Raw genomic sequence first — 26,605 nt, 5'->3', positions numbered from 1 at the left:
TAAACGCAGTAGCCATGGTTGGGGTGTTCTGGAATGCCAACAATAAGCTAGAACAACCCCGGAATTGGTATCTGAGCATCGTCTGATCATTTTGTAAGTGCATTTCCCTTGAGCACCTGTGCTGGGAGAAAATAGGAAGGTGCAAAATATAGTAAGTGAAATGGCAATGGAGAGTAATGTCTTTTGTGGCCGCGATTCCACATGCGCTATCCAATAGGTGCCCATGACGCTGGTGCAGTTGAGGTAGTGCAGCTGCAGTGCTAATTACTGTAGTAGTTTGAGCAGTGAACGGTTCCGATTTCCCCAGCAACTCCACATTTGTTTTGGTGCACTGTAAATGTTATTTCCCAGGAATGGATGGCTGTAAGAATGGTGCATTCCACACAGGGCTGGCCGTACCATAAGGCAGAGTGAGGCAATTGCCTCAGGCAGTAGATTGGAGGGCAAGAGGCCTAATATTCCCCCTGAGCCCCTGGCCATTCTCCCCTTTTGCAGATCTGAGCAATACGTGCCACAGAGCTGTCCTACTCTACCACCCTCAGGTGCACTGGGAAACACTATCATCAAATTGCTGGGCAGCAGGGTGTGGGATTCCACTGTCATCCAGTTTCTTTATATTGAATTGGGTGGGAGGCCCTATCTGGTCCTTTGCCTCCGGGCTGGTTCCCTGATTCCGCACATGAAAAAATGTCATTCTGGTTTCACTTGTTTTTCAAACCTTTTCCATTTTTTCCCCTCCTGTCACTAGGTTATTCTTGCATCTGCCCCATCCAGTTTTCTGGAGACCACTGCGAAGTTGCTGATAACCATTGTGAAGGCAAGCCCTGTTTGCATGGGGGAACTTGTGCCCTCTCCGAGAAAGGCGGCTATACCTGCCATTGCCCAGAGTGGTACTGGGGAGAAAGGTAGGTGTGGCCCTTAATCATTAGCCCCTCCCTACTTGAATGACACAAGAAGCAGAGAATCATAGCATTACCAACAGTTTTCATGCCACGTCTGAAATGCAACATCTGTCAGAGGAGTCGGTTTACACGTTTCAGATGCTAGATGGGTTCACACATGCTCATTCAGCATGGATGCCCTAATTCCATTATTTTAAAAACACTGCAAAATAATAACTGCCTGTAGAGTTTCACTATCAAGCAGTGGCAGCCTCTTACTTAAATATGAAGTCAGGTGAGAACTTGTAGTTACAAAAAGTTGTTGGCGGGTCTTTGAATTCACTCAGATGATTAGAGAAAAAGGAAAGGCTGGTTAATATTTATAATAATCTTGCTTTGAGGACAACCATGAAAAAGGAGAATACTGTAACTCTCCTCATCTTGCCTGTGTGAGGAAAATGCACAAATTGTCACTAGATGGTGCTGCTGTACAAGCACATCAGCTTGTTCTGTAGGTCTTTGGCCGCATAACTGATGAGTAATGTATTTTCATTATTATTCCCTGCCATCAATGTCACTATTATTAACTAATTAAACAGGAAATTATTTACACACATAGCAAATACAGTTGTTTGGGCGAGGAGCAGGATGTTTGGGGTTATGGGAACCCAATTATGGATCTTCCTAGGCTATACACACCGGATCCTAGGAGCTGAGACACTTTTGCCTACCCCCCCTTTTTTTTGAGGCAGCTGGGGCCCCTCAGTGTTCAAGGGGCATTCAACTCTACTCCCTGGCTCCTCGTGACATCGCACGTGTGACATCAGAACGTCGTGTCGGGCCCCCTCAATCATCTTGAGAAGTTGGCGCCTCTGCTCAAGGCACAGCACCACCAATTCCCCAAGTCATACTCTGGCTAAAGCCTCAGGGCTAGGAAGAGCATCTCACCAGCCTGATCAACACTCACCACCAGGCCCAGATGGCATTGTGTAGGCATCACTTCACTTGGCAGTAAAGCTTGACTCCCATCCAGCTAGCTGCTCCCCTTCCTCTTCCACCCACCTGCTTTTTGGGAGCTCTGAGAAAGGTCCAAGGGTATCCTCAGAGCCAGGTATTGTAGGTGAGGTGGCCAGAAAAATGCCTCTTCCGCTGCTGCTTTTTGCTACTGTGGCTTTTCTAAACTCAGTGGGTTTTTTAAGCTTTAAAAGTTGTAAAAGTACTTTCCAGCACAGCAAAGCACATTAGTGCCAGAGGCCTTCTCAATGACTTTACCTAAAATCTCTTTGTCTGAAAAAGGATGCCTTTGTCTCCTTCTCAGAACCCAGATGACAGAGAAGTGGTTGTAAAAAAAAAAAAAAAAGTAGGCGAGGGGGCTGTAGGGAGCAGGGGGAAGGGAAGGGTGGTCAAACTGCTGCAGCAAAAAGGGGACTGGAGGCAGGGAGGGGGGAGACATTGGCTGGGTTGTGCCAATGACACCCTGAAGTTTGGCATTGGCCCTGGGCCTCTCTGTCAAAAGGATACTTTTAGAGCTGTTGTTAGGATGACATAGGCCAACAAAAATCTGGCATTCATAAAGTTTATGGCCTCTCATCCTGTTCACCAGCATTCCCATGCCATTACCATGAGACTGTCTGGCCTTCTATGAACATTTGTTCTTCCTTTATCTTTGATACCATGTTATACGCAGGTTATACACCAAAGTGTTTTCAAAGTGTGGTCATGCTATAGAATGATTATCACAGAAGAGAAATGACTTCAAGTTTTGAACTATTTTGAACTTTTATAGTATTAAAATGGAAATGGTTTTGTTAGCACACCAGCAATATTTACAGTAAAAAAAAACACTTTAAAAAGGAATTAAATGAACATTCTGGACAGAACATTGTTTTTTACAAAAATAGCTTCTTTTTTAACCCTTTTTTTGCATATTGACAACTATACACTTTGAATCAGTTCTTCTGAATTAGATCCCGATGGCTGGATTTAGCTACACTTAATTGTAATTCTTCCACTGAAGGCAATATGAGTTAAGATACCTAATTGTTTCTTCAATGGTACTATGGACACAACCATTTTTAGCTCGACTGGAATGCAGTTGTTTTTTTTGTTTTGTTCCTCTGGCACTGTAACTCCCCGATGATCTCACAGGTAGAGTCTCTGATACGTGTGATGTCACATTGTCTAATGATGCCTTCCGTCATCTCTTCCACAGATGTGAAAAAGTTGCGGAGAAATGCCTGGAAAACCCATGTCTGAACTCTGCGCGCTGTGTGAATTCTGATGGTTCCATTCACTGCATCTGCACGGGCGACTTCCAGGGAGCATTCTGCACACAGAAAATTGTGACTCCAACAATTAGTCCATCCGGCTGGATCTTGGGGTCTGGAGAAATTGCTGTGATTTCTGCTGGGCTGTTAGGTGTCCTCATCCTGGTGACAGCATTTATACTTATCCGCAAATTCTACTGCCACAAAGTCAAGGCTCACAAACCTGTGGCCAAAGAAGACCCAGACCTGCTCTCCAAAAGCGAATTATCCAAAAGTGTTGGGGTTGGCACTCAAGGTCTTACCCCCATTGAACTAAACATCCTCAGCGACGGTCACCACCACCATCTCGATGCACTAGACCCAGGCAAGCCTGCTGTCACATCGGAGTTTGCGACCTTCAACACAAGCCATGTTCAGAAACAGCGGGGCGCCATTGTGTGCAGTGTGGCCCCCAATCTCCCAATTGCCACGCCCTCACCTGAAAATGAGCCCATCATCAAGAGCACCTGGGCTGGAGAAAAGATGGGTTTGTTAGACCTTCTTTCTCTCTCCTCCCCCCCTCCTTCCCTCTGCTGCGTTGGGGTGCTTCCAAATGACGTTCCTTCCCAGCAGTTAGTGCTCGCAGTTGTTATTGTGTGAGATGTCTTTGTCTCACAGTAGCCATTCTATCCATTTCTTGCCATTCAAAACACAATATTTTGTCAAACATATTTTCACCTTTGCCCTCCCCAATATAGATCATTGGTTGTGCTAGGGTTGGTGTGAGTATTGTGTAACTTTGGCTGTGCCCATTACATCAGTGGTCAGAAGCTTCTCCTGCCATTTTGTGGTCTTTAAAAAAAAATTGATTTTAATTTTTGAGAAGCTTTCCACTCTGAACCCCTCAAGCACGGGAACTTAAAGTTGCCCTTAAAAGAAACAGAAGTGAGCTAGCTAGCCAGGCTACCTTCACATCCTCCATCAATGCAACACTTGGGGGTTAAAAAATAATAATCTTTGATTGGTAGGTTTTCCTTATCTCTCACACCAGTGCACAGATTTCCTTCTGAGTAAAAGGATTTGGTGACCACTTGTATGACTATCACACCAAAGCAAGATTACCGCCGCCACCCCCCCCCCCACACACACACAACTATTAGATGGGGAAATGGTCTGATCTTTGCATTTCTGAAAAGAATGAGTGTGCAGTCAGCAAAACAGCAAGAAGCCCCTAGCTCAGATAGGAGACAAAAGTAATGTAGGCAAAATATTTGCTCCTTCCAGCCCCATGGTTTTGCTCTTGATCCCTGAAATCTTCATGCAGCCTTGTATGCCCTGCTGTTGAAATGTGTGGATCCTGATGCTCTGTCAGAAAGGACATTTTCACACATCAAAAACTAGACTGAGTTGCCTACGATCTGTTTCAACGCAGCAGTGCTTTTGTCTGGGCCTGTGAAGTATGATTATACTTGCCTTTTTATAAAAAGAGAGCAGCTTGGCAATCAATTTTTTTGGGGGGGGGATACTATGGCATTTATCAGCTTGAAGTTCCTTCCCCTGCAAGCAGAAGCTGCGTGCAAATAAGATGAAATCATATTTAAGCAGCTGTGTTTAATAAGGGAATTGCTAATTCAGGGGCAATAATATATCCAAGTTTATTACTGTGCAGAAGGAGTTAATTACATAGACAGAGTAGTAGGCAAGCTGAGCTCTGATGTAGTTCATGATGGAAATATTTCATGATTTTTCAGCCAAGTTTCAGTGTCAGAGGCTATCATGTCCATCAAACTGACTTGCTTTCACTTCTCACATAGCAGTCAAACAGGCCAGCTATGAATCTCAAATGCCAGTAACAACATATTTCAGTAACAAAGTAATGTGATGGATGGATGTGCCATATTAAAGAGAACGTGAATGAGATAACCAATCAGAATGGGAGAAAATATCATGGTCCACCACTATTGCATTTTGGATAAGGGAGGATGGGGTGACCACAGGCTTAGAAATGAAGAATGGTCACGTTCAGAACAGAAATTCTGCATGTTTGATCCCAGAATTTTTTAATATGTGGTAGGTAATTAATGTTCTGATCTCTAGAGGCTAGGTAAAAAAGAGGTGGGAAGTCTTCCCACCTGTTTTCCATGGTGAAATAATGGAACTGCCCAATACACTCTACATGGGGCTACTACTAGAAACAGCATCTCCATGGTAAGTTTGGCCCAATAACAAGAGGCCTCGCTGATCCCAAGGCAGCCCAATGGGGTGCCTGCTAGATGTTGTTGGACTCAAATTCCCATCAGCCCCAGCCCCAACATGATGCTTACATGTCACTGACAAGAATTAGCCAAGGGGAGTGGGTGGCATTATTAGCAAGAGCCCACTGTCAGATGTTAGAATACATCTGTATAACCTGCTTGCAGCACTCTTCCATCCACCACTAAATGTGATTCAAACAGCAAAAATATTTGCCCAGAGGTGCCTCAAACTTCACACTGCATACTGTTACAGAATTGTTCAGTATTCAGTGCTATAACAACATGACGGGTACAAAGGAATAGCATTCGGTTGTAGCTTACACTCGAAGCACACTAATTTAAATTAATGGCCATAACTAATTTAAGATCATTCATTTCAGTTGGTCTACTCTTCAGTTGGTCGCAGGTGGCACTGTGGTCTAAACCACAGAGCCTAGGGCTTGCCGATCAGAAGGTCGGTGGGTGGTTTGAATCCCCGTGAGTGATGGGGTGAGCTCCCGTTGCTTGGTCCCTGCTCCTGTTAATCTAGCAGTTCAAAAGCATGTCAAAGTGCAAGCAGATAAATAGGTACCGCTCCAGCAGGAAAGTAAACGGCGTTTCTGTGTGCTGCTCTGGTTTGCCAGAAGTTGCTTAGTCATGCTGGCCACATGACTAAGCCACAGAGAGGTTAGGCTGGCCTCAACTAGAGCCAGGGCTTTTTCGGCTGCGGCTCCAACCTGGTGGAACGCTCTGTCACAAGAGACAAGGGCCCTGCAGGACTTGACATCTTTCCGCAGGGCCTGCAAGACAGAGCTGTTCCACCTGGCCTTTGGTCAGGGCGCAGCCTGACTCCCTCCTTTGGCAATCTTTACAAGACTTTAGTTTATGGTTGCCATTAATTTTGATTTTAATTCATTTTTATAATGTTTTATAATGTTGTACTGTTTTAGTGTTGTTAGCCGCCCTGAGCCCGGCTTCGGCTGGGGAGGGCGGGATATAAATAAAATTTATTATTATTATTATTATTATTATTATTATTATTATTATTATTATTATTATGACCCGGAAGCTGTCTGCAGACAAACGCCGGCTCCCTTGGCCTATAGAGTGAGATGAGCACGCAACCCCAGAGTCGTCTGCGACTGGACCTAACAGTCAGGGGTACCTTTACCTTACTCTTAGAACTAACATTGGCTACATCCCCTTGACGTCTAGTGAGATGTTTAACATGTGGGTTATCCATGCTTGAGGGGGCTGAGTAGAATGCTGCTGCTGCTGCTGTTGCTAAAGATTTCTTACCCACTATTCGCCATAAGGGTGGGATATAGCAATTTAAAAATACAATATTGAAATTGGTTACAACAACTTACAATCAAAAGAATGGGGTGGGTCTAAAAACATATATCTCAAGTGTCAAAGGTATAGAGGAGCATAGGACTAAAACTGCACAATGAAGACTCCAGATGCATCTGAGAGCTAATTCCACAGTTTAGTGTCTGAAAATGCCCTCTCCCAGTGTGTTGCCCACAAAATTCTGAGGATAGTCAAACTAAGAAAAGGACCCCTACTGCTAATATTAACATCCAAGAGGGCCTGCAGGGAAAGAAATGGTCTTTCATATATTTGGAGCCTGAGTCATTTAGGGCTTTGAAGATTTAATTTGAGCCTTGGCAATACCACACATACAAATGGCTATATAAACCAACAGGTGAAGGAGGGGAGAAGTTTCCTGTGTGAGGATCCAAATTCTTCCTCATCCTTCAAGGATTGTGTTCCCCAATCGCTTCTCGGCCTTTTGGCTAAGATCAAGTGTGAAAGATTGTGTTCCCTTGGAAATAGCTCATTCTAACTTCTTATGATGAACTGATTCTAGGCAGAAAGTGCAGAGATGGCTACACATTCCTTGGGAAGTATTAACATGCTTCTGATTTTCTTCTAGTGTACCCAGGAGAAACAACCTACTGGCCTCCAAGATACCAGCCAGCCGATCTCCAAGAGTACCATCAGTATGAAGTGATTCAAGGCCCTCTTCCACCTTCTCCGTGCAGTAGGCCGCCTCCTCCTTCCGTAGACTCAGATACAACAGGCCTTTATGGTGGCTTTCCTTTCCCGCTTGACCAAAGCAACAAACGGGCCCCAATACCACCCCGCTATAGCAACCAGAATCTGGAAGACTTCTTACCTCCTGTTCCTGGAGAGCTACCTGCTTCCCAGTGCCAGAATGAATATACTGCCATTAGCTACTACCCTTCTCAGCGCGTAGAGAACGAGGGGCCACCTTACCACCCAGACAGTGGGTACAAGAGAGTAAGCATGCGACTCAGTGTGGCCCAGCCATCCTACGCAGACTGCGAGGTGAGGCCTACGTCCACTATCAGAACTCAGCCAGTTCCGCCTCCCAGTTACGAGGGCTCTGACATGGTGGAGAGTGACTATGGGAGCTGTGAGGAGGTGATGTTTTAGTGGGACTCGTGTTTGAAACGAGGAGGACTTCCAATTTCATCTGCACAATGAAGGAGAGGCAACTTTCTTTGGATTATCCATTTCCCGGAACATGCGACTTCCTGTGGTATTCTAAGCAGCCTCATCCATGCACATAATTACACTGAAAATTAGTATTGGTGCCACAACCCTGGTCAACAACCACTTCTGCTTTGGACTGGATTTCAAATACAGCTTGTTTGTTTTTTGAGCTGGATTGTATCTGGAGAGCCAAAGAGAACACTGGCATCTTCTGAGCAATAGGGAGTCCTTCAGAAGTGGACAGAGAACTTCAACGCCATCTTCCAACCCCTTGCATGGACACCTTCTACACAGAACACGTTAGAATGCATGGGCACTTGTGGTTGTCAATCGCCAAAGCAGCAGTAATCAGGGCTGAACTGATTGCTCATTGTAAAATATAAGGGAAACATTGGAGTGGCAGTGAGAAATCTCTTAGTGCTGCCTTCGGATCTGGCATCAAAGGTTTACATTAGGCAGAAAGCTCCCTGAGGAGAAAAGGAGGCGGGTGAGAATGGGCTGCCCTGCAGTTCTATGTCCCCTTGCTCCTTTCATAGAGAGGGGGACTCTACTGTCACATCCATTCATTCATTGGCCTGTCACCCTCGAGCCCTGCAAAAGAAAAGGGCCTGGGGAAGAAAAAGAAAGAAAGAGAACAGTTATATTTTTATAGGAGAAAGAGTGGCTGCCCAGAAAGCATCGTCTCCTTATCTTAGGCCACAAATTGTCACTGGTGCTAGAGGTCAAGTGAAAGTAATGAGTGCAGATGGTGCACTAGGAAAGGTCATAAAGGCAATATGCCATATTTGTACCACAAGCCTTGTCTGTTACCTATAAGTGGCGTCCTCCACAAGGGCGCCATATTAACCAGATCAAGGAAGTCAAGGGTGGTGGTCGATGATCAGTCTATCTGCCTACAATTCCCATAATTTATGAGAGCCTGTGTTACTGTGTTGCTGCCCTGTAAACAGAGTGTGCTGGCTCCATCTGCATCAGCTTTAGTACATGCCATGAACCATGGTCATGTAACTGTATATTTCCCCTCTCTCTCTCTCTTTATATATATATATAAATAGATATACATATGGACATACTTGTGCAAGGTGATGTGTGTGAGAATGTGTGCGACTCTGCTGACGGACAAACATGGGGAAAGAGAGCCCAAATTGGGTGTGGAGTGGATTATTTAATACAAGGCTGGCCTGTACCTTTAAAGCACTGTGCATCTTTAGTTAAATGAAATATTTCTCTGTGAGAGTTTATTACGGACATTTGTTTATCAAAAGCAATAAAGTGGACTTTTTTTAATGTGTTATTTGCAGATCAATTTGGGTTACTGGATAACGGTCCAGCAGCAAGCAATCAGCACAGATCACACTAAAGACAGGGCTATGGAATTTTTACCGAAACCAAACAAACCGCAGGAGCATTCAGCTCTACTGAGTCAGTTCAGTGGTAAGACACTGGCATGGCCCCACTGTAATCGTAAGAAGATAAGAGCCCTGCTAGGTCAGGCCAAAGGCCCATCTAGTCCAGCATCCTGTTCTTACACTAGCCATCTAGATTCCTAGCACTCTCCCCACATGTGATCTCCAGCAGATGGTATTCAGAGACATCTTGCCTCTACCAGTGCTGGTAGAACACAGCCATCATGGCTCATAGCCATTGATTGGCTTATCCTCCAGGAATTTCTCACATCCAAATTTCAGGCCGTTTGCCAGACATAACAACTAATGGCCCCTAAATCTCACTGCACAACCCCGTTCACAACAGTTTGTTTATTTATTTATTTATGCATGCATGTGTCTGTCCAGTTCAATAGGGCTCAGATGTACATTGAGATGTAGCTGTGCCTCCATGTTGGTTAAATGCATTGAAACTGGTTATGCACATGCATCATTGTCCAATTATTCTATTATGATATTTGAAAGCTTGCAAAGGCACCTGATGATTGCTACAATGCAGTGGCAAATGTTTCTCTATCAGTAAACGATCAGCAGACCTTACTATAGGAAAAACTCTCCCACCTTCTCTTGTCTTAAGAAAATGGAAGTCAGCATCTCTTATCAGGCATTATTTATATTTTTCCCAACATGGAAATAACCTCTCTGCAAGCTTGCTGACTACAAAGTCTTAACCAAACAAGTTTTTCAGGTAGAAAAACCAAGTAATTGCAATGTAGCAACCGCTAGTTGTTCTTAAGGCATCCCTACCAACTATCTAGGGATGCAGGTGGCGCTGTGGTTTAAGCCACAGAGCCTAGGACTTGCCGATCAGAAGGTTGGCAGTTCGAATCCCTGTGACAGGGTGAGCTCCCGTTGCTCGGTCCCTGCTCCTGCCAACCTAGCAGTTCGAAAGCACGTCAAAGTGCAAGTAGATAAATAGGTACCGCTCCAGCGGGAAGGTAAACGGCATTTCTGTGCACTGCTCTGGTTCGCCAGAAGCGGCTTAGTCATGCTGGCCACATGACCCGGAAGCTGTACGCCGGCTCCCTTGGCCAATAAAGCGAGATGAGCACCGCAACCCCAGAGTCGGTCACGACTGGACCTGATGGTCAAGGGTCCCTTTACCTTTACCTTACCAACTATCTGCTGCAGTGATTATTTATTATTCATTCTTTTGTATTAGGAAAAGACAATCACAGTGAAGTGAGGAACTTTCCTCCCCCTATGAGCTTATGTGTGGAAAAACTGGTCCAACTGGGGTTGTTGTTGCCTGATGCCAGAAAAAGAAATCGCCAAGTAATGTGGCAATTGTGTTCTTTCAAGGCATTTAAGTTGCTGCCATTAGAGAAAAAAGAGAGCACATGGGAAGTGGCTTCTGTTGGTGTTTCCCTATGAGAATTCTGAGCAAAAAAATAAACAGTGGTAAATATTTATTAATAGCTTTTACATGTGTCCCAAAGCAATATACAAACATACCACAAAACAGCTAAAAAACAGCAGAAGAACCCAACGATTATAGATTTTATATCTTTTATTTTGTATTGTTTTAAAACCTGAAGCAGAGACATTTTCATCCAGATGGAAAAGTTCACTGAAACAAAAATAAATTTCTTATGTTTCCAGAAAATATGGATAGGGGGCGCCTGTCATGTCTCCACAGGGATTCTGTGCCCCCCAAAATTGTGAGGCTCTCTGGGACAAGAATCCTAAACCAATAATCAGACTGTGCTAGCTTGTGCTTTCTAATCTCTGCAGGGTTTCCTCTTTGCCCCCCACCCCCATCCCCTAAATTCCTCAAGTTAACCAAGGGAAGAAAGAAGGGTTAGAAGTGACATGGAACCAGTTGCCAACACTTGAGTGAGTCAGACACACTGTGAGATGTGCAGCTGCAAGTGAAAAGGGACATTTTAAGAAGGGAATGGCTTTGTCTAAGAAAATGGCATTGAAGTAGCACCTCATTGCCCACTTTCCTCACACCCTGGTGTGCTGCAAATGTCTCTTCAGAGAGCCTTCGAGTTCAGTGGAGAAGCCTGCCTTGAAAAGAGCAGCCAGTGGTTTGTTATTTCTCCCCAGCCTTTTGGCCGACACAGACGGGGGAAATAAATTGCTATTTTAGAACAGCTTCTCTCTCCCTCCCTCCCCAGACACTCTCTCTGACCTACTGCTTTGAATGTAAGAAACTGGGTTACTTTGTGAGAGACGGTGCCTATTATCTGCTCCTAACTAGAAGCCTCTGCAGGCGTTCCAAGATTATAAAAGCAGGACCCAGGTGGCGAACTTGTGGAAACGAGGTCAAACCAAACTGTCTTCTGCCCTTTCTAGGGAAGTCTCCTTCGGTCTTGGATTCCCGTCCATGGCCACTGAGCAAATCCCTGCTCCCTAAAATTAGGGAATCATAGTGTTGTAAAGTTGGGAGGGACCATGAGGGTCATCTAGTCCAACCCCCTTCAATGCAGGGATCTTTTGCCCAACGTGGGGCTTGAACTCACAAACCCTGAGACTAAAAGCCTCATGCTCTACCAACTGTAAGGTAAAGGTAAAGGGACCCCTGATCATTAGGTCCACGCCGACTCGGGTTGAGGCGCTCATCTCGCTTTATTGGCTGAGGGAGCTGGCGTACAGCTTCCGGGTCATGTGGCCAGCATGACTAAGCCGCTTCTGGCGAACCAGAGCAGCGCACGGAAACGCTGTTTACCTTCCCGCCAGAGTGGTACCTATTTATCTACTTGCACTTTGACATGCTTTCAAACTGCTAGGTTGGCAGGAGCAGGGACCAAGCAACGGGAGTTCACCCCGTCGCAGGGATTCGAACCACCGACCTTCTGATTGGCAAGTCCTAGGCTCTGTGGTTTAACCCACAGCGCCACCCACGTCCCTTTCTACTAACTGAGCTGTCCCCTTAAACTGCAATCCAATCAGCTTCACCATAGAGAACAAGAAGCCTAGTGTCCATGTGCCTTTCTCATAATCCTTTGCTGCAAATGACTGCTGCTACTTCACAACCCACTTCAGTGAATACCGGTACTTACAGACTCCAGTGCCTACTCAGAGATCAGTCCTGCTGAGTAAATAAGCAGGTCTAAGATTACAGCCCCAGCTTGTTCATTTTAAACATTCATTGCCTCAAGAAGCCCATGGTGACAAACAGCATGGATTAGTAGCCCTAATCAGAGTGGGACTGTGGGTGGACAATGGGTGTAAAGTGGTTTGTGTTAACCAAGGCAAGAGGTGAGAAAATGTATTAGTAGTAGCATTCTCCTAGTATTTTTATTTTATTACGGCCTCTCCAATGGGGTAGGTAGTGGGTGGGGATCAAATACACTAGCTCCAGATCCGGTGGTTAGGACTGCCCACTTAGCAACATCTAAAACAATTTGACTGCAGCAATAAATGTAACAAAATAGCCGGGAAACCCTAAAAGGGCAGAGAGAAATGTGGCAAGCATTAATCATGGAAATCAAACCACTTTAAAAAGGGAGAAACCATTTTGTGACCCCCCAAAAAATCCTAAAAGGGAAGGTTTTAACTAACTTGGGGGTTTATTATGATTATTATGCTTTATTGGTTCTAAAAACAACACGACACAAGGCAATCAACGGGGGGGGGGGATAAAATATTCATTCCAAACTTAATACTTATTGTATGTGATGTTTTGTGATCATGACCTCCAGTCATCCCATTGTGATTCCCAAGTTACATTCTTTAACTACACACTAATCTTTACCTCTTCTAAATTGTTTTGGTTACATTAATCTTGTAAACTACTCTTAATTCATGCATAAAGTCAATCCAGGCCTGTGAACAGATTTACTTTTTTACAATGTTCCCTCAGATAGACTCTGTATACGTCAAATTTTTGGTCAGTGACATCTTGGAATTTTGCTGATAATCTAGCTAGTTCTACATATTCTTGCATTTTGTTCTTCCAGTCTAATTTTGATGGGATAGCATCTCCTTTCCTTAACTAACTTAGGTTAGGCCAACAGAATGGGGGAGTTCCAGAGCTGGGGTGAAGCCACTGAAGACCCTCTTCCTGGTGCCAGTTAGGAGGCATCTGCAAGATGTTGGGAAACCTAGGAGAGCTTCTGATGATGATCTCAAAGGGCGGGCAAGGTTTATTTGTTTTCAAACATTTTCATTCCACTTTTTCATAGGCGCTTCAAAGAGGTTCAGAAATTAGAAGAGGAAAGCAACAGATTATCCATTCAAAGAAAAGACTTGTGGGCTTCATGACATCCTCCCATTGGCATTCAAATGTTTTTGATGGAATTCGTAAATAGGAAGGAAAAGGTGGTAATTCATTGCAAAGAAAATACCCCACTAAATTGAGAATGTGTGCAGCCTTCGGACAACCAAAAGCAATAGGAATACATGGGCTTGCTTTGAAGAGCCCCAGCCAGACATTCTCTCTGCCTCGCGGGCTGGAAGGAGTTAATAGCCCGAACTAGCGTCCGCAGGCAGCAACAAGTGCAGGGACAGCGACTATATAACCGCAGGAAGCGGGCTGCAGTCCATCATTGCCTCCGACGCGCCCAGAGCCGAGAGGAGGGTAGGAAAGAGACCCCCGAATCGTAACCCCCTCGGGCCAAACCCGGGACTGTTCTGGAGGGAGGAGAGAGAAAGAATTGATGGGGTGGTTCTCAAAGTAAGAGGGCAAAGAGTTGGCAACTTCGCCTCGCCATCTCCAGAGAACTTTGCCCGTCCAGCGTGCGTCCCCTCCAGCCGGCCAGTGCGGCCGGCAGCGCGCAAGAAAGGGAGAGGGGCGGGTCGCGGGTATGAATGGGGGCAGATCCATACGAGGTGAGTTGGTCGGCGGTCGCAAGGCGCGTGCATGAAAAGAGCAGCTTCGGGGGAGAAACACAGCCGCTGGAACCTCGGAAGCTGCCTTCTGCAGTCAGAGCACCCGTCCCATGCAGCTGAATGTTTGTCTGCGCCGAGAGGCGGCTCGACGCCTCTCCGTGGATAGTCACGGCCCTACTTGGGCACGCTGGGGGTTGAACCCCACACCTTCTGCATCAGGCAGAGACAGGGCAGATGGTCCTTCCCCGTGCGTGAGCGCGCCCTGAACTGAACTGGAAGTGTGGCCATAGCAGTTGCGGCGTGGAGAGGCTCCCTCGACGAGACCACAATCCTCCTCCTCTCCAAGTATCCCGCGGTCACTCTCAGCTGCTCTCCCCGCTGCTCAGTCTCGCTTGCACGACTCTAAGGAGCCGGGAGATCTCGTTGGGCGCAGCAGCTTCTGGGCGATACGTCCGCGGCTCATAAGAAAAGGCGAGAAGGGATACGGTGGAACGGAGCGCTCAGACTAAACCAGCCGGGAATATTTCCCTGATTCCTCCGCCCTTGCCTTGAGTCTTTGCCAAACCCCGGAGTTGTGGGTCGGCAGGCAAGAGTCTTTCCAAAGAAGCCGCCCGGCTGCCTGCGAGTCACCGCAGGATTTACCACGAGGCGAGAAGGAGGAGGAGTCCAGGCCATGCGCCTCTCCCCGCCGCAAGCAACTTCTCTGCAAAACTTCTGCAAGGCGGCGCGCAACGCTCTCCTCCGGCCGTAGCGTTTGCTGCGCCGGTTTCCAAAGAAGCCATGCAGCGTTGCTGGGCGCTGCCTTCGCGCCCAGCTTTGGCAGGAGCCTGGGAAGCGTTGCCCTCGATCCCCGTGCGATGAGCTTCGTCCGCTCAAGCTGGGGGTCGCCCTCGATTGCCCTGCACGATCACCTCCCCCCGCCCGGAAATCGGAGGTGGTGGGCACCCCCCACCTCAACCTCCGATAAGCGAGGATGGAAGAGGAAGGGTGGCTGCCGCAGAAGAATCAGTCTGCCCGGCTGGAAAGGGAAGAGGCGAGTCCCTATCCCGTTTGGGTGGCGGCCCTCCTCGCTGTCGTCCTCATTGTCACCATCGCCGTGGACATTCTGGGCAACCTGCTGGTGATCCTGTCCGTGTACAAGAACAAGAAGCTGAGGAAAGCAGGTAATGGCATTGCTGGCCAGAGGACACCTGTCCCCAGAAACAGCATCCCGCACCGCTCTCGTTCAGCCTCAGATGCTACCATAACTGACCGGGGTTTGCCCGGGATTGGGTTGCCTGCGCATTCTTTAACCTGCCTGTAAAGGTAGCAGGATGCAGAAGAATCTGCCCTCCTTGTTCCAAGTTCCCGTTCTCCACCGCCTCTTCTGGGGAACTGCTGAGAGTCTTCACTCCAGCAGAAGCAGAATATCATGCTGTGTCTGCCCAGCAGGATCTCCTAGATAAATTTTCTTGTAGCACCAAATTAGATTCTGGAGAGGCATTTCTCCCCCACAATTTATGACGAAATGTAGAAGAAGCCCAGTGCTGACATTTGCATGCAGATATTTGCTGTCTGAGGAGGACCCTCCTTCTTGGTCAGAAGAAGTGCAGGATGCCACCTTGGGTTCATTCAAGGGCACCTGCTTTCTGAACAAACTCCCTTTCTAGGGTGCAGGTGGCATGTTTATTGAGCACTGTTTGCAGGGACATTAGATGACATGGGCGTAACCCTAGATCCACTAAAATTATTGAAAAGCAATGAAAGAACTCAATTAACAGAGGTTGTGCTCGTCCCTCCCCTGGAGAAGCCTGCCTTCATTAATGTCCTCTTTGGGGCGGGTATAAAAAGGTAAAGGTACCCCTGCCCGTACGGGCTAGTCTTGCCAGACTCTAGGGTTGTGCGCTCATCTCACTTAAGAGGCCGGGAGCCAGCGCTGTCCGCAGACACTTCCGGTTCACGTGGCCAGCGTGACAAGCTGCATCTGGCGAGCCAGCACAGCACACGGAACGCCGTTTACCTTCCCGCTAGTAAGCGGTACCTATTTATCTACGTGCACCCGGGGGTGCTTTCGAACTGCTAGGTTGACAGGCGCTGGGACCGAGCGATGGGAGCGCACCCTGCCGCGGGGATTCGAACCGCCGACCTTTCGATCGGCAAGTCCTAGGCGCTGAGGCTTTTACCCACAGTGCCACCCGCGTCCCCATTTGGGGCAGGTATATTTCCCCCAAAAAGCTCAACAACTTGGGGGGACATCTCCTTAAAAAACTGAACAACTTTGGGTGCCTCCCCCCTAACTAAAATCCTGGCTACGCCCATGCATCCAAGGAAGTGTGTTAGCCACACTTTCCAGCACATTTCCCCTGCAACTTTCCTTATTGCAAAATACACACAGTCCCAATCCAATCTTTTAGGAGAGTGTGTCCACAGTGCAGGAGCATAAAATCAACTTTAATTGTGCAGCCCGAATTAGCTGGTGCGTGATTGAATCTCACCCAAAAATAGCTAGATGGTTTGAAAGTGTCCTGGTTATTAAATACCGTAATTCTAAATAGCAATTCTCTCTTTGGAAAGATATTTTTAACACCCTCATACTGTTTTAAACCATCAGACTTTGGGCTGATCCAGAAAGGTAGCATTTGTATGATCTGAGATGCCTTTGAGGACACCTTGTTTTCTGAAAGATGTCCTGCTTTCTAGAAAACACAACTTGTAAATCAGGGGTTGGGACCCTGTGGCTGTCCAGTTGGCCATCCTGGCCAGGGCCGTCTTTAGCAGATGCGGTGCCAGGGTGCAAATATCCGCTCAGCGCCCACAAATTACCACAGATAGTGGGGGGAGGGAGCTGCGCACTGCCAGCCATGGGGGTGCACAACTCTCCCCCATGCCTCTGCAGGAGAGCGATCCCCGCAGAGGCTTGGGAAGGAAGCTGCACGCCAGTCAGCCATATGGTTGACGGGGCGCAGCTGGTGGGCATTCAGGGAAAGGGGAGGCCACCGGCAAAGCCGTGCAGTTCCCCCACTTGCTGGAGCGCCCCTGAAGGGCCGGCGCCCTGGCACAACGCACCACTAAGCCCTATGGGAAAGACAGCTCTGATTCCAGCTGAAGGTATCCAACAATATCTGGCCATAGGCTTCCCTGTCCCTGATTCAAAATTATCTGAAGTTGCCTTCAAAGTGATCTCCAAAACACAGAGACTCAGAATCAGTGAAGTTGGGGAAAGTGCAGGATGTTTTAATACAGCTTTGCATAATTTAATTTTATTCAATAAGATATATACAGCTTAACTGCATGCATCTCTAAGCAGCATACAAGGGATAAAATACAGAAAAGATTAAAACTATAAAAGCAGACTTCAATTAACATGTCTGCTGGAATTTTTAAAAGACCTTAGTAGGTGCTGGAAGTTCAACAGGAAGGGGTCCTGTCCAACCTCAATGGGAAGGGAGGTTGACAGAATTCCCATAATACAGTGGTACCTCGGGTTAGATATGCTTCAGGTTACATATGCTTCAGGTTACAGACTCCGCTAATCCAGAAATAGTGCTTCAGGTTAAGAACTTTGCTTCAGGATGAGAACAGAAATCGTGCTCCGGTGGCGCAGCGGCAGCAAGAGGCCCCATTAGCTAAAGTGGTGCTTCAGGTTAAGAACAGTTTCAGGTTAAATACGGACCTCTGGAACAAATTAAGTACTTAACCCAAGGTACCACTGTACTGAATTTGTGGTTGTGGGGCATGGTAGACTCAGTGGTGCATGAAGCAAGCACTGAGGGAATTTAAGGAGATAAGCTACGAGCAGTGGCAGAGTAAGCCTCTCGGGCATCTGGGGTGGTTTGCGTTGCACAGCACAGCACCCATAGGGGCTAGGGACAGAGCCCGCCATGCGGTACTCATAGGGACGGGCAGAGGCGGAGCTAGCGGCAGCAGCGCGGAGCGTCCCGGGGGAGGTGCCGCCTGCGGCGATGTCACCCCCCCTCAGATATGACACCTGGGATGGGCCGCACCCACCTTGCTCCACCTCTGGCTACAAGCCATAGGTTACTTGATAATTTATGGGCAGCGTCACCTATGTAGCTGTTGTCTGATATAGAAACATCACTAATCTCTGTTAATGCAAGATAACAGACCAGCCTGGTGTCCCTCCCCCCTCCTCAGATGCTGTGGACTACAACTCCCATCATTCCTGATCACTGACTATTCTGAATGGGGCTGTTGCAAATCCAAAACATCTAGAGGTCATCAGTTTGGAGAAGGCTGAACTAGATAAAATGGGACGGCCGCTGGTCTCACCACCTGGCTCGGAATGGCTGTCCTTTTTGTGCTTGCATGAAAACCCGGTTGAGCAATAATATCTCAAGCACACTTCTGCACAAGTAGTTTGAATCCATTGCATGTTATCTTCAAGTAGAAAACACAGCTGAAGCTTTTGAGCCTGAGGATATGGCTGGCTCTGCCGTGTCCACTTGCATTCTCTGCTTAGTTTTGCTTGTGCCTGACCCAGGGTGTCTGGAACAAACAGCCTTTCAGTCTATTGAAATTTTGCTGTGAGCAGCTTCAGCAAACAGCAGCTGCACTTCTGTTTGGGGATAAACATGTAGGACTCTCTTGCTGGTTTTGTCCATCTGTAGACATTGCAAACAGCTTGCGTGCTTGCAGTGTTTCTAATATAAAGTAGCAAAAATAATGACACACTTCTTATAAATGCTTTGTAGACGAGGGGTGGTGGGAAAAACACAGAATTATAAGCTCTGGGGTTACTGCTGAGATCCATATCTGGAATAATAAATACACCTTCTCTGTCCTTGGGTCAATTAAACAGCAGGGGCTTTCTAGCCATAAACAATAGTGAAACAGAACCAGGCGCTCACAATTATTAGCATGGGTGACCACACTTCTGTTTCACTTTCCACTTATACCAGAGGCCCACGATCTCCATATTCAAAGTAAGTTGTGAAATGGCAGGAACTCAAGTATACATCATCTAAAAATTTGATTAAGGGCTATTTCATTTAACCTGCAATTAAAATAAAACAGGCAAACCTGTTTAGGGAAGTTTTTAATGTGTGATGTTTTATTGTGTTTTTAATATTCTGTTGGGAGCCGCCCAGAGTGGCTGGGGAAACCCAGCCAGATGGGCGGAATATAAATTTAAAAAGTATTATTATTATAAATAAAATTCGAGAACATCAAGTGCACAAATGCCTTCCTCTTGTTTTTGTTCTGAGTGACAAGGACACAGGTGAAAGCAGGCCATTTTTTACTGAGTGGATGGGCTGTTTACCCTCTGAGAGTCTGTAGAGCATGAGACTCTAATCTCACGGCCGTGGGTTCGAGTCTAACATTGGGCAAAAGATTCCTGCATCGCAAGGGGTTGGACTAGATGATCCTCGTGGTCCCTTCCAACTCTACAATCCTAGAGCCAGCTTTCTGTTCCTGCATGACTCCTGCTGTCATGAAATTTAGTCCCTTTTTCTGTAGCGGAATGAAAACTCAAGCTACAGCCGTGCCTTGGATCTCAAACACCTTGGCTCCTGAACAAATCGGCTCCCGAACAATCAAAACCCGGAAGTGAGTGTTCCAGTTTTCAAACATTCTTTTGGAAGCCGAATGTCCAAGATGGCTTCTGATTGACTGCAGCCAATCAGAAGCCGTGCTTTGGTTTCCAAACATTTTGGAAGTCAAACAGACTTACGGAACGGATTCCGTTCGACTTCCATGGTACGACTGTATTTCAAATATAGACAAGAAGCTTAAGGGTACAAGTATGCAGGCACCGGTAGTTTTGATTTTGAAAAGGACGTTGCTAATTGTTTATTAACAATGGTTATTTTTCAAGTGCCTTTAACTGTTCAACTTTTGAATTCTAGGGAATGCCTTTGTGGTCAGCCTGGCTTTTGCAGACTTGCTGGTGGCTCTGTACCCCTACCCGCTGGCCCTGATCGCTATTTTCCATGACGAGTGGGTCATGGGCTACCTCCACTGCCAGGTCAGCGGGTTCCTGATGGGGATGAGTGTCATTGGCTCCATCTTCAACATCACTGGCATCGCCCTGAACCGCTACTGCTACATTTGCCACAGCCTGAAGTACGACAAGGTCTTCTCCCTCGGCAACACACTGGGCTACGTGGGGGTCGTTTGGGCCCTCACCTTGCTGGCCATCATGCCAAACCTCTTTGTGGACTCCCTCAGGTATGACCCACGGGTGTACTCTTGCACTTTTGCCCAGTCCGTCAGCTCCCTTTACACCATTGCGGTGGTGGTGGTCCATTTCTTCCTGCCCATCGCCATCGTCAGCTTCTGCTACCTGAGAATCTGGGCCTTGGTGCTCCAGGTGCGGCGGCGAGTCAAGCCTGATGTCCGGCCCAAAATGAAGCCACACGACTTCCGGAACTTCCTCACCATGTTTATGGTCTTTGTGCTTTTCGCCATCTGTTGGGCGCCGCTGAACTTCATTGGTTTTGTCGTGGCTCTGAAGCCAGCGCTGGAGCCTTCCATCCCTAAATGGCTCTTCACAGGCAGTTACTTCATGGCATACTTTAACAGCTGCTTAAACGCCGTGATTTATGGAGCTCTGAATCACAATTTCCGAAAGGAGTACAAGAAAATCATACTAACCCTTTGCCAGCTGGTTTGCAGAACTGACTGAAAGAAATCCACCGAAGCTCAAATGGTTTGGAGATGTTGGGTCTCGGATAGCAAAGTAATCTGCAAAAGAGTTGTTTGATACTTGCCTGCAACAGGATACTCGATGGTGGCTCACCGCGGCTTGTTCAATGAGGTTTGAGAGTAGCACTTGAGAGCTGTGTTGGCATAGCAAACATCAGCTTCCTTTAGATCCTTCCCCCACCCACAACCTGCCCTGTTTTTCTTATCAGTAAAATCACCGTGGTGGCTGATAAGAGCTGAGCCAAATAATTCTTAGCAAATAATGCTTGTAATAATTTTGACCTGCTCTCCATACTCGCTGGTTTCTCTACTTGATTCTTAAAATCCCACAGCATTTGAGATGGTTTTTGAGAAGCTATCCAATATCTCCAAAATGGGCTTTGTTGAACGAAGTTCAAGGACCTTGACTAGGAAAGAATTATGACTGGTGCTTTCTTTCTTGGTAGATTTCTTTCTTTGGTAGATGCTGAGAATGCAATCTGCAAAGAGCTGTAGGTTTTTGTACATGGATCATCAGCTGTGCTGAGTACACAAAAATGGCTTGGGGTTGAGAGAGAGAAATGGAGTGCTGAAATTGAAACAATCCTGGTATGAACAAATTTTTATCACAGTTCAAAAATCTATGCTCAGGCATGCTTCCAAGACCCCCAAAAGTGTGCACAGATTTTTCTCTTGTGGTTTCTTTGTTGAAAGTGAAATGATTTGGAAAATATCTGCGTATTTCACTTTGGCTACCATCTTTTTTTTGGTGGAGGAATGCAAAACTGAGTGCAAGCTAGGAAAAAGGGACAGGAGAAGGCTAGCTTTCAGGAAGACTGATGCAAAACTTCAGGCTGAACTTTTGGAAAGTCCCATGTTTGTGAGCTAGAGGAGTCAGTGTGCCTGCTCCAAAATGCTGTGATTTTTTCCCAAAATGAAAAATAAGCAATTACAGAGATCTAATCCCTGAGGCTATTCCTTGACTACCTGAAGAAGTGTCTCCCTTGGCTCTTCTAGTTTGGAGTGAAGGTGAGAATGAGGCCATGTCCTTCCAGGCAATGCAGAAATCGGCTTTCCATCCTTCCATTGTTCATACTTGTCCCAGAGCAGATTTGAACTCAGCAAGGCAGGGGATGGAGTCAACTAGGGGTAGGATAGTCAGGCCTTACCAGGTCAGTGCACAGTCCAGCAGGATAATCTTTCCAGTTTTCTACTGCCCACATTTTGCTCATTTGTGCGAAGCACAACCAAGCATATGGAAGAAGGACAGGTCCCCGTCTTTCTATCTGCCTGGTACAAAGACACCCAGCACATCTCCAGGAAGGGTAAGAGAACCAGAGAGGTCTATGTAGGGCCTTAGCTTGATGGTAGAGCATTTGTTGTGAATGCTGAAGATCCCATTTTCAGTCTCCAGCATCTCTGGGTAAAGCTGAGGGTCTAAAATGCTAGAGAGCTGCTTCCAGTCAGTGTAGACCCTACTGAGCTAGAGAGGCCAATGGTCTGATTCAGCAGAAGATGTATTTCTGCAAACTTTCGAAAGAAGTTGATGGTCAAATGTGAATACTAATGAGATGGATGCTTAAGGATAATGGAAAGCCCTTTTATGAACAATGAAGGTAGTCACAGAAGGACACTCCGCAACCCAGCCCATCATTACAACTCATTTGGGTTAGATGAAATTCCACAGAAAACAGTCACCAACCTTTCCAGGCTGATAGAAGAGCAGCAGGCCCCAAAAATCGAGCCAAGTTTCTGTGTGGAATCTTCAGCAATCCTGGTGCAACAGGCTTTAAGAACATTTGCTGCTGAAACAACTCACATGGATATGGATCAGAATGCAATAAATCATTTAAAAATAAATAAATAGAGGGTGACCCATCCAACAAGCTGAAAGACTGGTGGTGAGAGGAGATGGTTATGGAACTGTTTGAAGCCTTCTCTTGCCCTCTGACATATAAAATGCAATCCACTACTCTCAATGCATGTGTATTTCTTTCTGTAGCCTGCACTGGGCATTTCTATAAACACAAGAAATTTTGCTCTGAATGCTTTGAGTAGCCACACCTCTGATGTCGCAGGTGCAAAGTAGTCCCAGCTCCCTGGTGTCCACACTTACAGCACAAACATCTGCAAGGATGGAGCCTTGGTGTGCATAACTACATGTAGTCCCCAGGGGGTGGGAATAATTGACACATGTGAAATGGAGGCTGTGGATGCTCTGGTCAGCCCTGCTCCCATCCCTGTACATTGGGAAAATGGGAGAGTAAGACTTATATTGGGCTAAATCTTTTTGTGAATCTGCTTCCTCATCTGGAAAAGCAAACAGCTGCATTTCCTCCCACCGTACAAGGGGCTTTGTCATTTTTCAAAGAGTGTCCGTGTTCTGTGGAAATAGGGTTCGATTCAGTCCAGGGCTTACATAATTCACACTTTATGGAACAATACAGAAACCAAAACACTGCCATCTTTCAAAATTCACATTCTCTGAATTTTGCAGTGCAGTTCTCCTGCCAAGCAATGTGCACAAAATTGCATATACTAGGGTAAAGTGTGCACAGAAATGCACAGATTAGTGAATATAACATACAAAAATGTGTTTTATTAGGGAAAATTGCACAGAAATAGATTACATTAGGGAATATTGCATTCAAACATTCATATTAGGAGAAATGCGGGTGGAGGATTCTTAAGGGAAAAAAATCACAAAGGGATGCAAAAATATGGCTAATTTAAGCTTGGAAAAATGAGAAACTGAAACTGTCCTTCTGTGCGTGGAAAGAGCACTGCCTTCCCGTCTAATACTAAGAGCCTGGAGGTTTTGCTGCCTTTATCTGTTACATCTATCCCCATACGTCACTAAAGAATACAGTGGTACCTTGGGTTACATACGCTTCAGGTTACACACTTTGCTAACCCAGAAATAGTGCTTCAGGACTTTGCTTCAGGATAAGAACAGAAATCAGGCTCTGGCGGTGCGGCAGCAGCAGGAGGCCCCATTAGCTAAAGTGGTGCTTCAGGTTAAGAACAGTTTCAGGTTAAGAACAGAGCTCCGGAACGAATTAAGTACTTAACCTGAGATACCTCTGTAACAGAGAAAAGGTTCTCTTGGCCCCCATCTTTCCTGCCTTCTTTTTAACTTTGCTTCCTGGGACACTTGCAGTATTTTTTTAAATGTAACATTTTCACCCCACCTTTCTTTTTTAAAAAAACAAAACAAAACACCCTCAAGGTGGCCAGCAGCGATTTAGAAACTGTTAGCTGGCGTGCAGGGTCCCTGCAACAACTGAAACTTAAAAAAAATGATGACACATGGGACAGGGTCTGGGGATGGGTCCTGGGTTAGGAATGAGACCCCAGCCAATCACATTTCTAAAGAAACATGCAGGATCAGACTGTCTTAAACGTTGAGAGGTGGCACATCTTGCAGGAGCATTGGAACAGGTATGGATTTAACACACCTGCAAACAAACGTGTGTCATACACATGGCAAATTCCCTGTCAAAATGGGGTGTGTGTGTGTGTGGATGGATGGATGGATGGATAGATGGAGATAGAAACAGAGATGATGGAGAGAGAGAGAGAGAGAGAGAGAGGAGGAGGAGGAGGAGAAGAAGAAGAAGAGGAGGAGGAGGAGGAGTTTGGATTTGATATCCCGCCTTATCACTACCCGAAGGAGTCTCAAAGCGGCTAACATTCTCCTTTCCTTTCCTCCCCCACAACAAACACTCTGTGAGGTGAGTGGGGCTGAGAGACGTCAGAGAAGTGTGACTAGCCCAAGGTCACTCAGCAGCTGCCTGTGGAGGAGCAGAGATGCGAACCCGTTTCACCAGATTATGAGTCCACCGCTCTTAACCACTACACCACGCTGGCTCGATAGATGATAGGTATATGATAGATAGATAGATGATAGATAGATAGATAGATAGATAGATAGATAGATAGATAGATATAGATAGATAGATGATAGATATAGATAGATAGATAGATAGATAGATAGATAGATAGATAGATGATAGATAGATAGATAGATAGATAATAGATAGATAGATAGATAGATAGATAGATAGATAGATAGATGATAGATAGATAATAGATAGATAGATAGATAGATAGATAGATAGATAGATAGATAGATAGATAGAGATAGATAGATAGATAGATAGATAGATAGATAGATAGGTATATGATAGATAGATAGATAGATGATAGATAGATAGATAGATAGATAGATAGATGATAGATAGATAGATAGATAGATAGATAGATAGATAGATAGATAATAGATAGATAGATAGATAGATAGATAGATAGATAGATGATAGATAGATAGATGATAGATAGATAGATAGATAAATAGATGATAGATAGATAGATAGATAGATAGATGATATAGATAGATAATAGATAGATAGATAGATAGATAGATAGATAGATAGATAGATGATAGATAGATAGATAGATAGATAGATAGATAGATAGATAGATAGATGATAGATAGATAGATGATAGATAGATGATAGATGTAGCAACTATGGAAGTCACAGTACACAACATGTTTTCCATGATTAAAACTGGAAAATTTGGGTTCTCCCCATTAAAGTAAGAGTGGGGAACCTGTGGCTTTCCAGATGATGTACGACAGCTTCTATCATCCCTGGTTATTGACTACACTGGGGAAAGGGCTGCTGATGCAAAGCAGAGCCCAGCAACATCTGGGGGGCCATGGGTTGCTTATCCCTACAGGAAAGTGGCCAGATGAAGGTGGAGAGAACTTCTGTGCATTTAACCGTAATGCAAAAGATGGCACTTGGGAAGCTACAGGACCCGTGCGTAGGAGGGAGGAAAACGTAACCTCTCCACCTTCAAATGAAGCACATCTCATTACTATGTCAGCCAACTTTTTTCTCACTGTTTAAAAATACAAACCAAGCCCCTCTATTCTCACAGCCATCTCAAAAGCTCAGAATAGAATTCGGGCAATACAAATATTTTCAGTACAAGGACATGAGGAGAAATTTGGCACTGGAACATGGAAGCTTTGATCAGCAGTGATGTAGAAAATTGCTCTCTAAATATCTGATGAAGTCCAGAAGAATTGGGGGGAGGGTGTGCTTATCAGGATTTGAAAACCATGGCACTAATTAACATTTCCCAGAATCTACAAGTAATGTTCAACTTATGTTGAGTTTCAGGGCATGAAGAGTTCAAATCTTTATGAAAAGCCAGGGACTTAAATCATCCCATTAAAAATCGGAAGCAGCCAATCAATGGCTTTAGATTTTTAATGGAATGATTTATGGATTGACTAAGACTGCAATCTTTTGTGCACTTATATGTGAGTAAACTCCATTGAACTCAATGAGTCTTATGCCTCCCTGTTCTTAGGACTCTATGTTTGCTGGAGGGAAGGATTCTGTTTGCAGTTTGGCTGCTGGGAAAACATAACCAAAATAGAAGAAATTATGGGAAGATGCTTCAAGTCGCCTTCAACAAATGATTGACAGATTGTGCATTTTCACACTGTACACTGATTGCCTGGGGAGACCAACTTGGACGGCTGTGTTATTTCTGGCACAGTTGTCAATTGTCAAGGTGCCAATGGCACATTCAAAACCAAGTGAAGTGCCCTCTGGTGGACAGAAAGCACACAGATTCTTGCTAATGGCACAAGATTTTTCCAGAGGCCAATGTGAGAACATCATGCTTCTGAAGCTTCTTCCTTAGGATGCCAAGATCAGCTTCCCGCTTCCCAGGCATACAATAACTGGACAATGGAATTTGGCTCAGACTTCAGCTGAACTCATTTCAGCTGAACCCTATTAAAAATTCCAACCAAAAATCAATTTGAGGTTCTCAGGCCCTAGGAGTGCTTT

At 45.7% G+C, this 26,605-nt stretch overlaps 2 protein-coding genes across 4 annotated transcripts in view; both read left to right on the top strand.

Moving 5' to 3' along the window:
- The window catches only part of FAT2 (FAT atypical cadherin 2), a 108,608-nt gene extending 99,433 nt beyond the window's left edge, over positions 1-9,175 (top strand). Inside the window, exons 22-24 of one of the 2 annotated variants that reach the window (XM_083728714.1) lie at positions 749-905; positions 3,094-3,512; positions 7,301-9,175. In XM_083728714.1, coding sequence (XP_083584840.1) covers positions 749-905; positions 3,094-3,512; positions 7,301-7,824 — 1,100 coding nt within the window. In that variant the 3' untranslated portion in view covers positions 7,825-9,175. Of the gene's footprint in view, positions 1-748; positions 906-3,093; positions 3,675-7,300 lie in introns of both variants that reach the window. The other variant, XM_083728713.1, reaches the window with a different exon arrangement.
- A 2,723-nt stretch (positions 9,176-11,898) lies between these two features.
- On the top strand, positions 11,899-22,711 carry LOC310839810 (melatonin receptor type 1A-like). Of its 2 annotated transcripts, XM_083728753.1 has the most exons (3): positions 11,899-12,536; positions 13,463-15,271; positions 19,955-22,711. In XM_083728753.1, exons 2-3 carry the CDS (start codon positions 15,082-15,084, stop codon positions 20,731-20,733), a joined length of 969 nt encoding a protein of 322 aa, XP_083584879.1. In that variant the 5' UTR covers positions 11,899-12,536; positions 13,463-15,081; the 3' UTR covers positions 20,734-22,711. The 2 variants fall into 2 exon arrangements, with proteins under 2 accessions (XP_083584879.1, XP_083584880.1); XM_083728754.1 differs by lacking the exon at positions 13,463-15,271.
- The last annotated feature ends 3,894 nt before the right edge of the window (positions 22,712-26,605 follow it).

Source organism: Podarcis gaigeae (genome assembly GCF_964106915.1).
Source record: "Podarcis gaigeae genome assembly, chromosome: 2".
In the NCBI taxonomy this organism is placed as follows: domain Eukaryota; kingdom Metazoa; phylum Chordata; class Lepidosauria; order Squamata; family Lacertidae; genus Podarcis; species Podarcis gaigeae.
The sequence above is the reverse complement of the archived record's forward strand: the minus strand, read 5'-3'. Positions and strand labels throughout refer to the sequence as shown.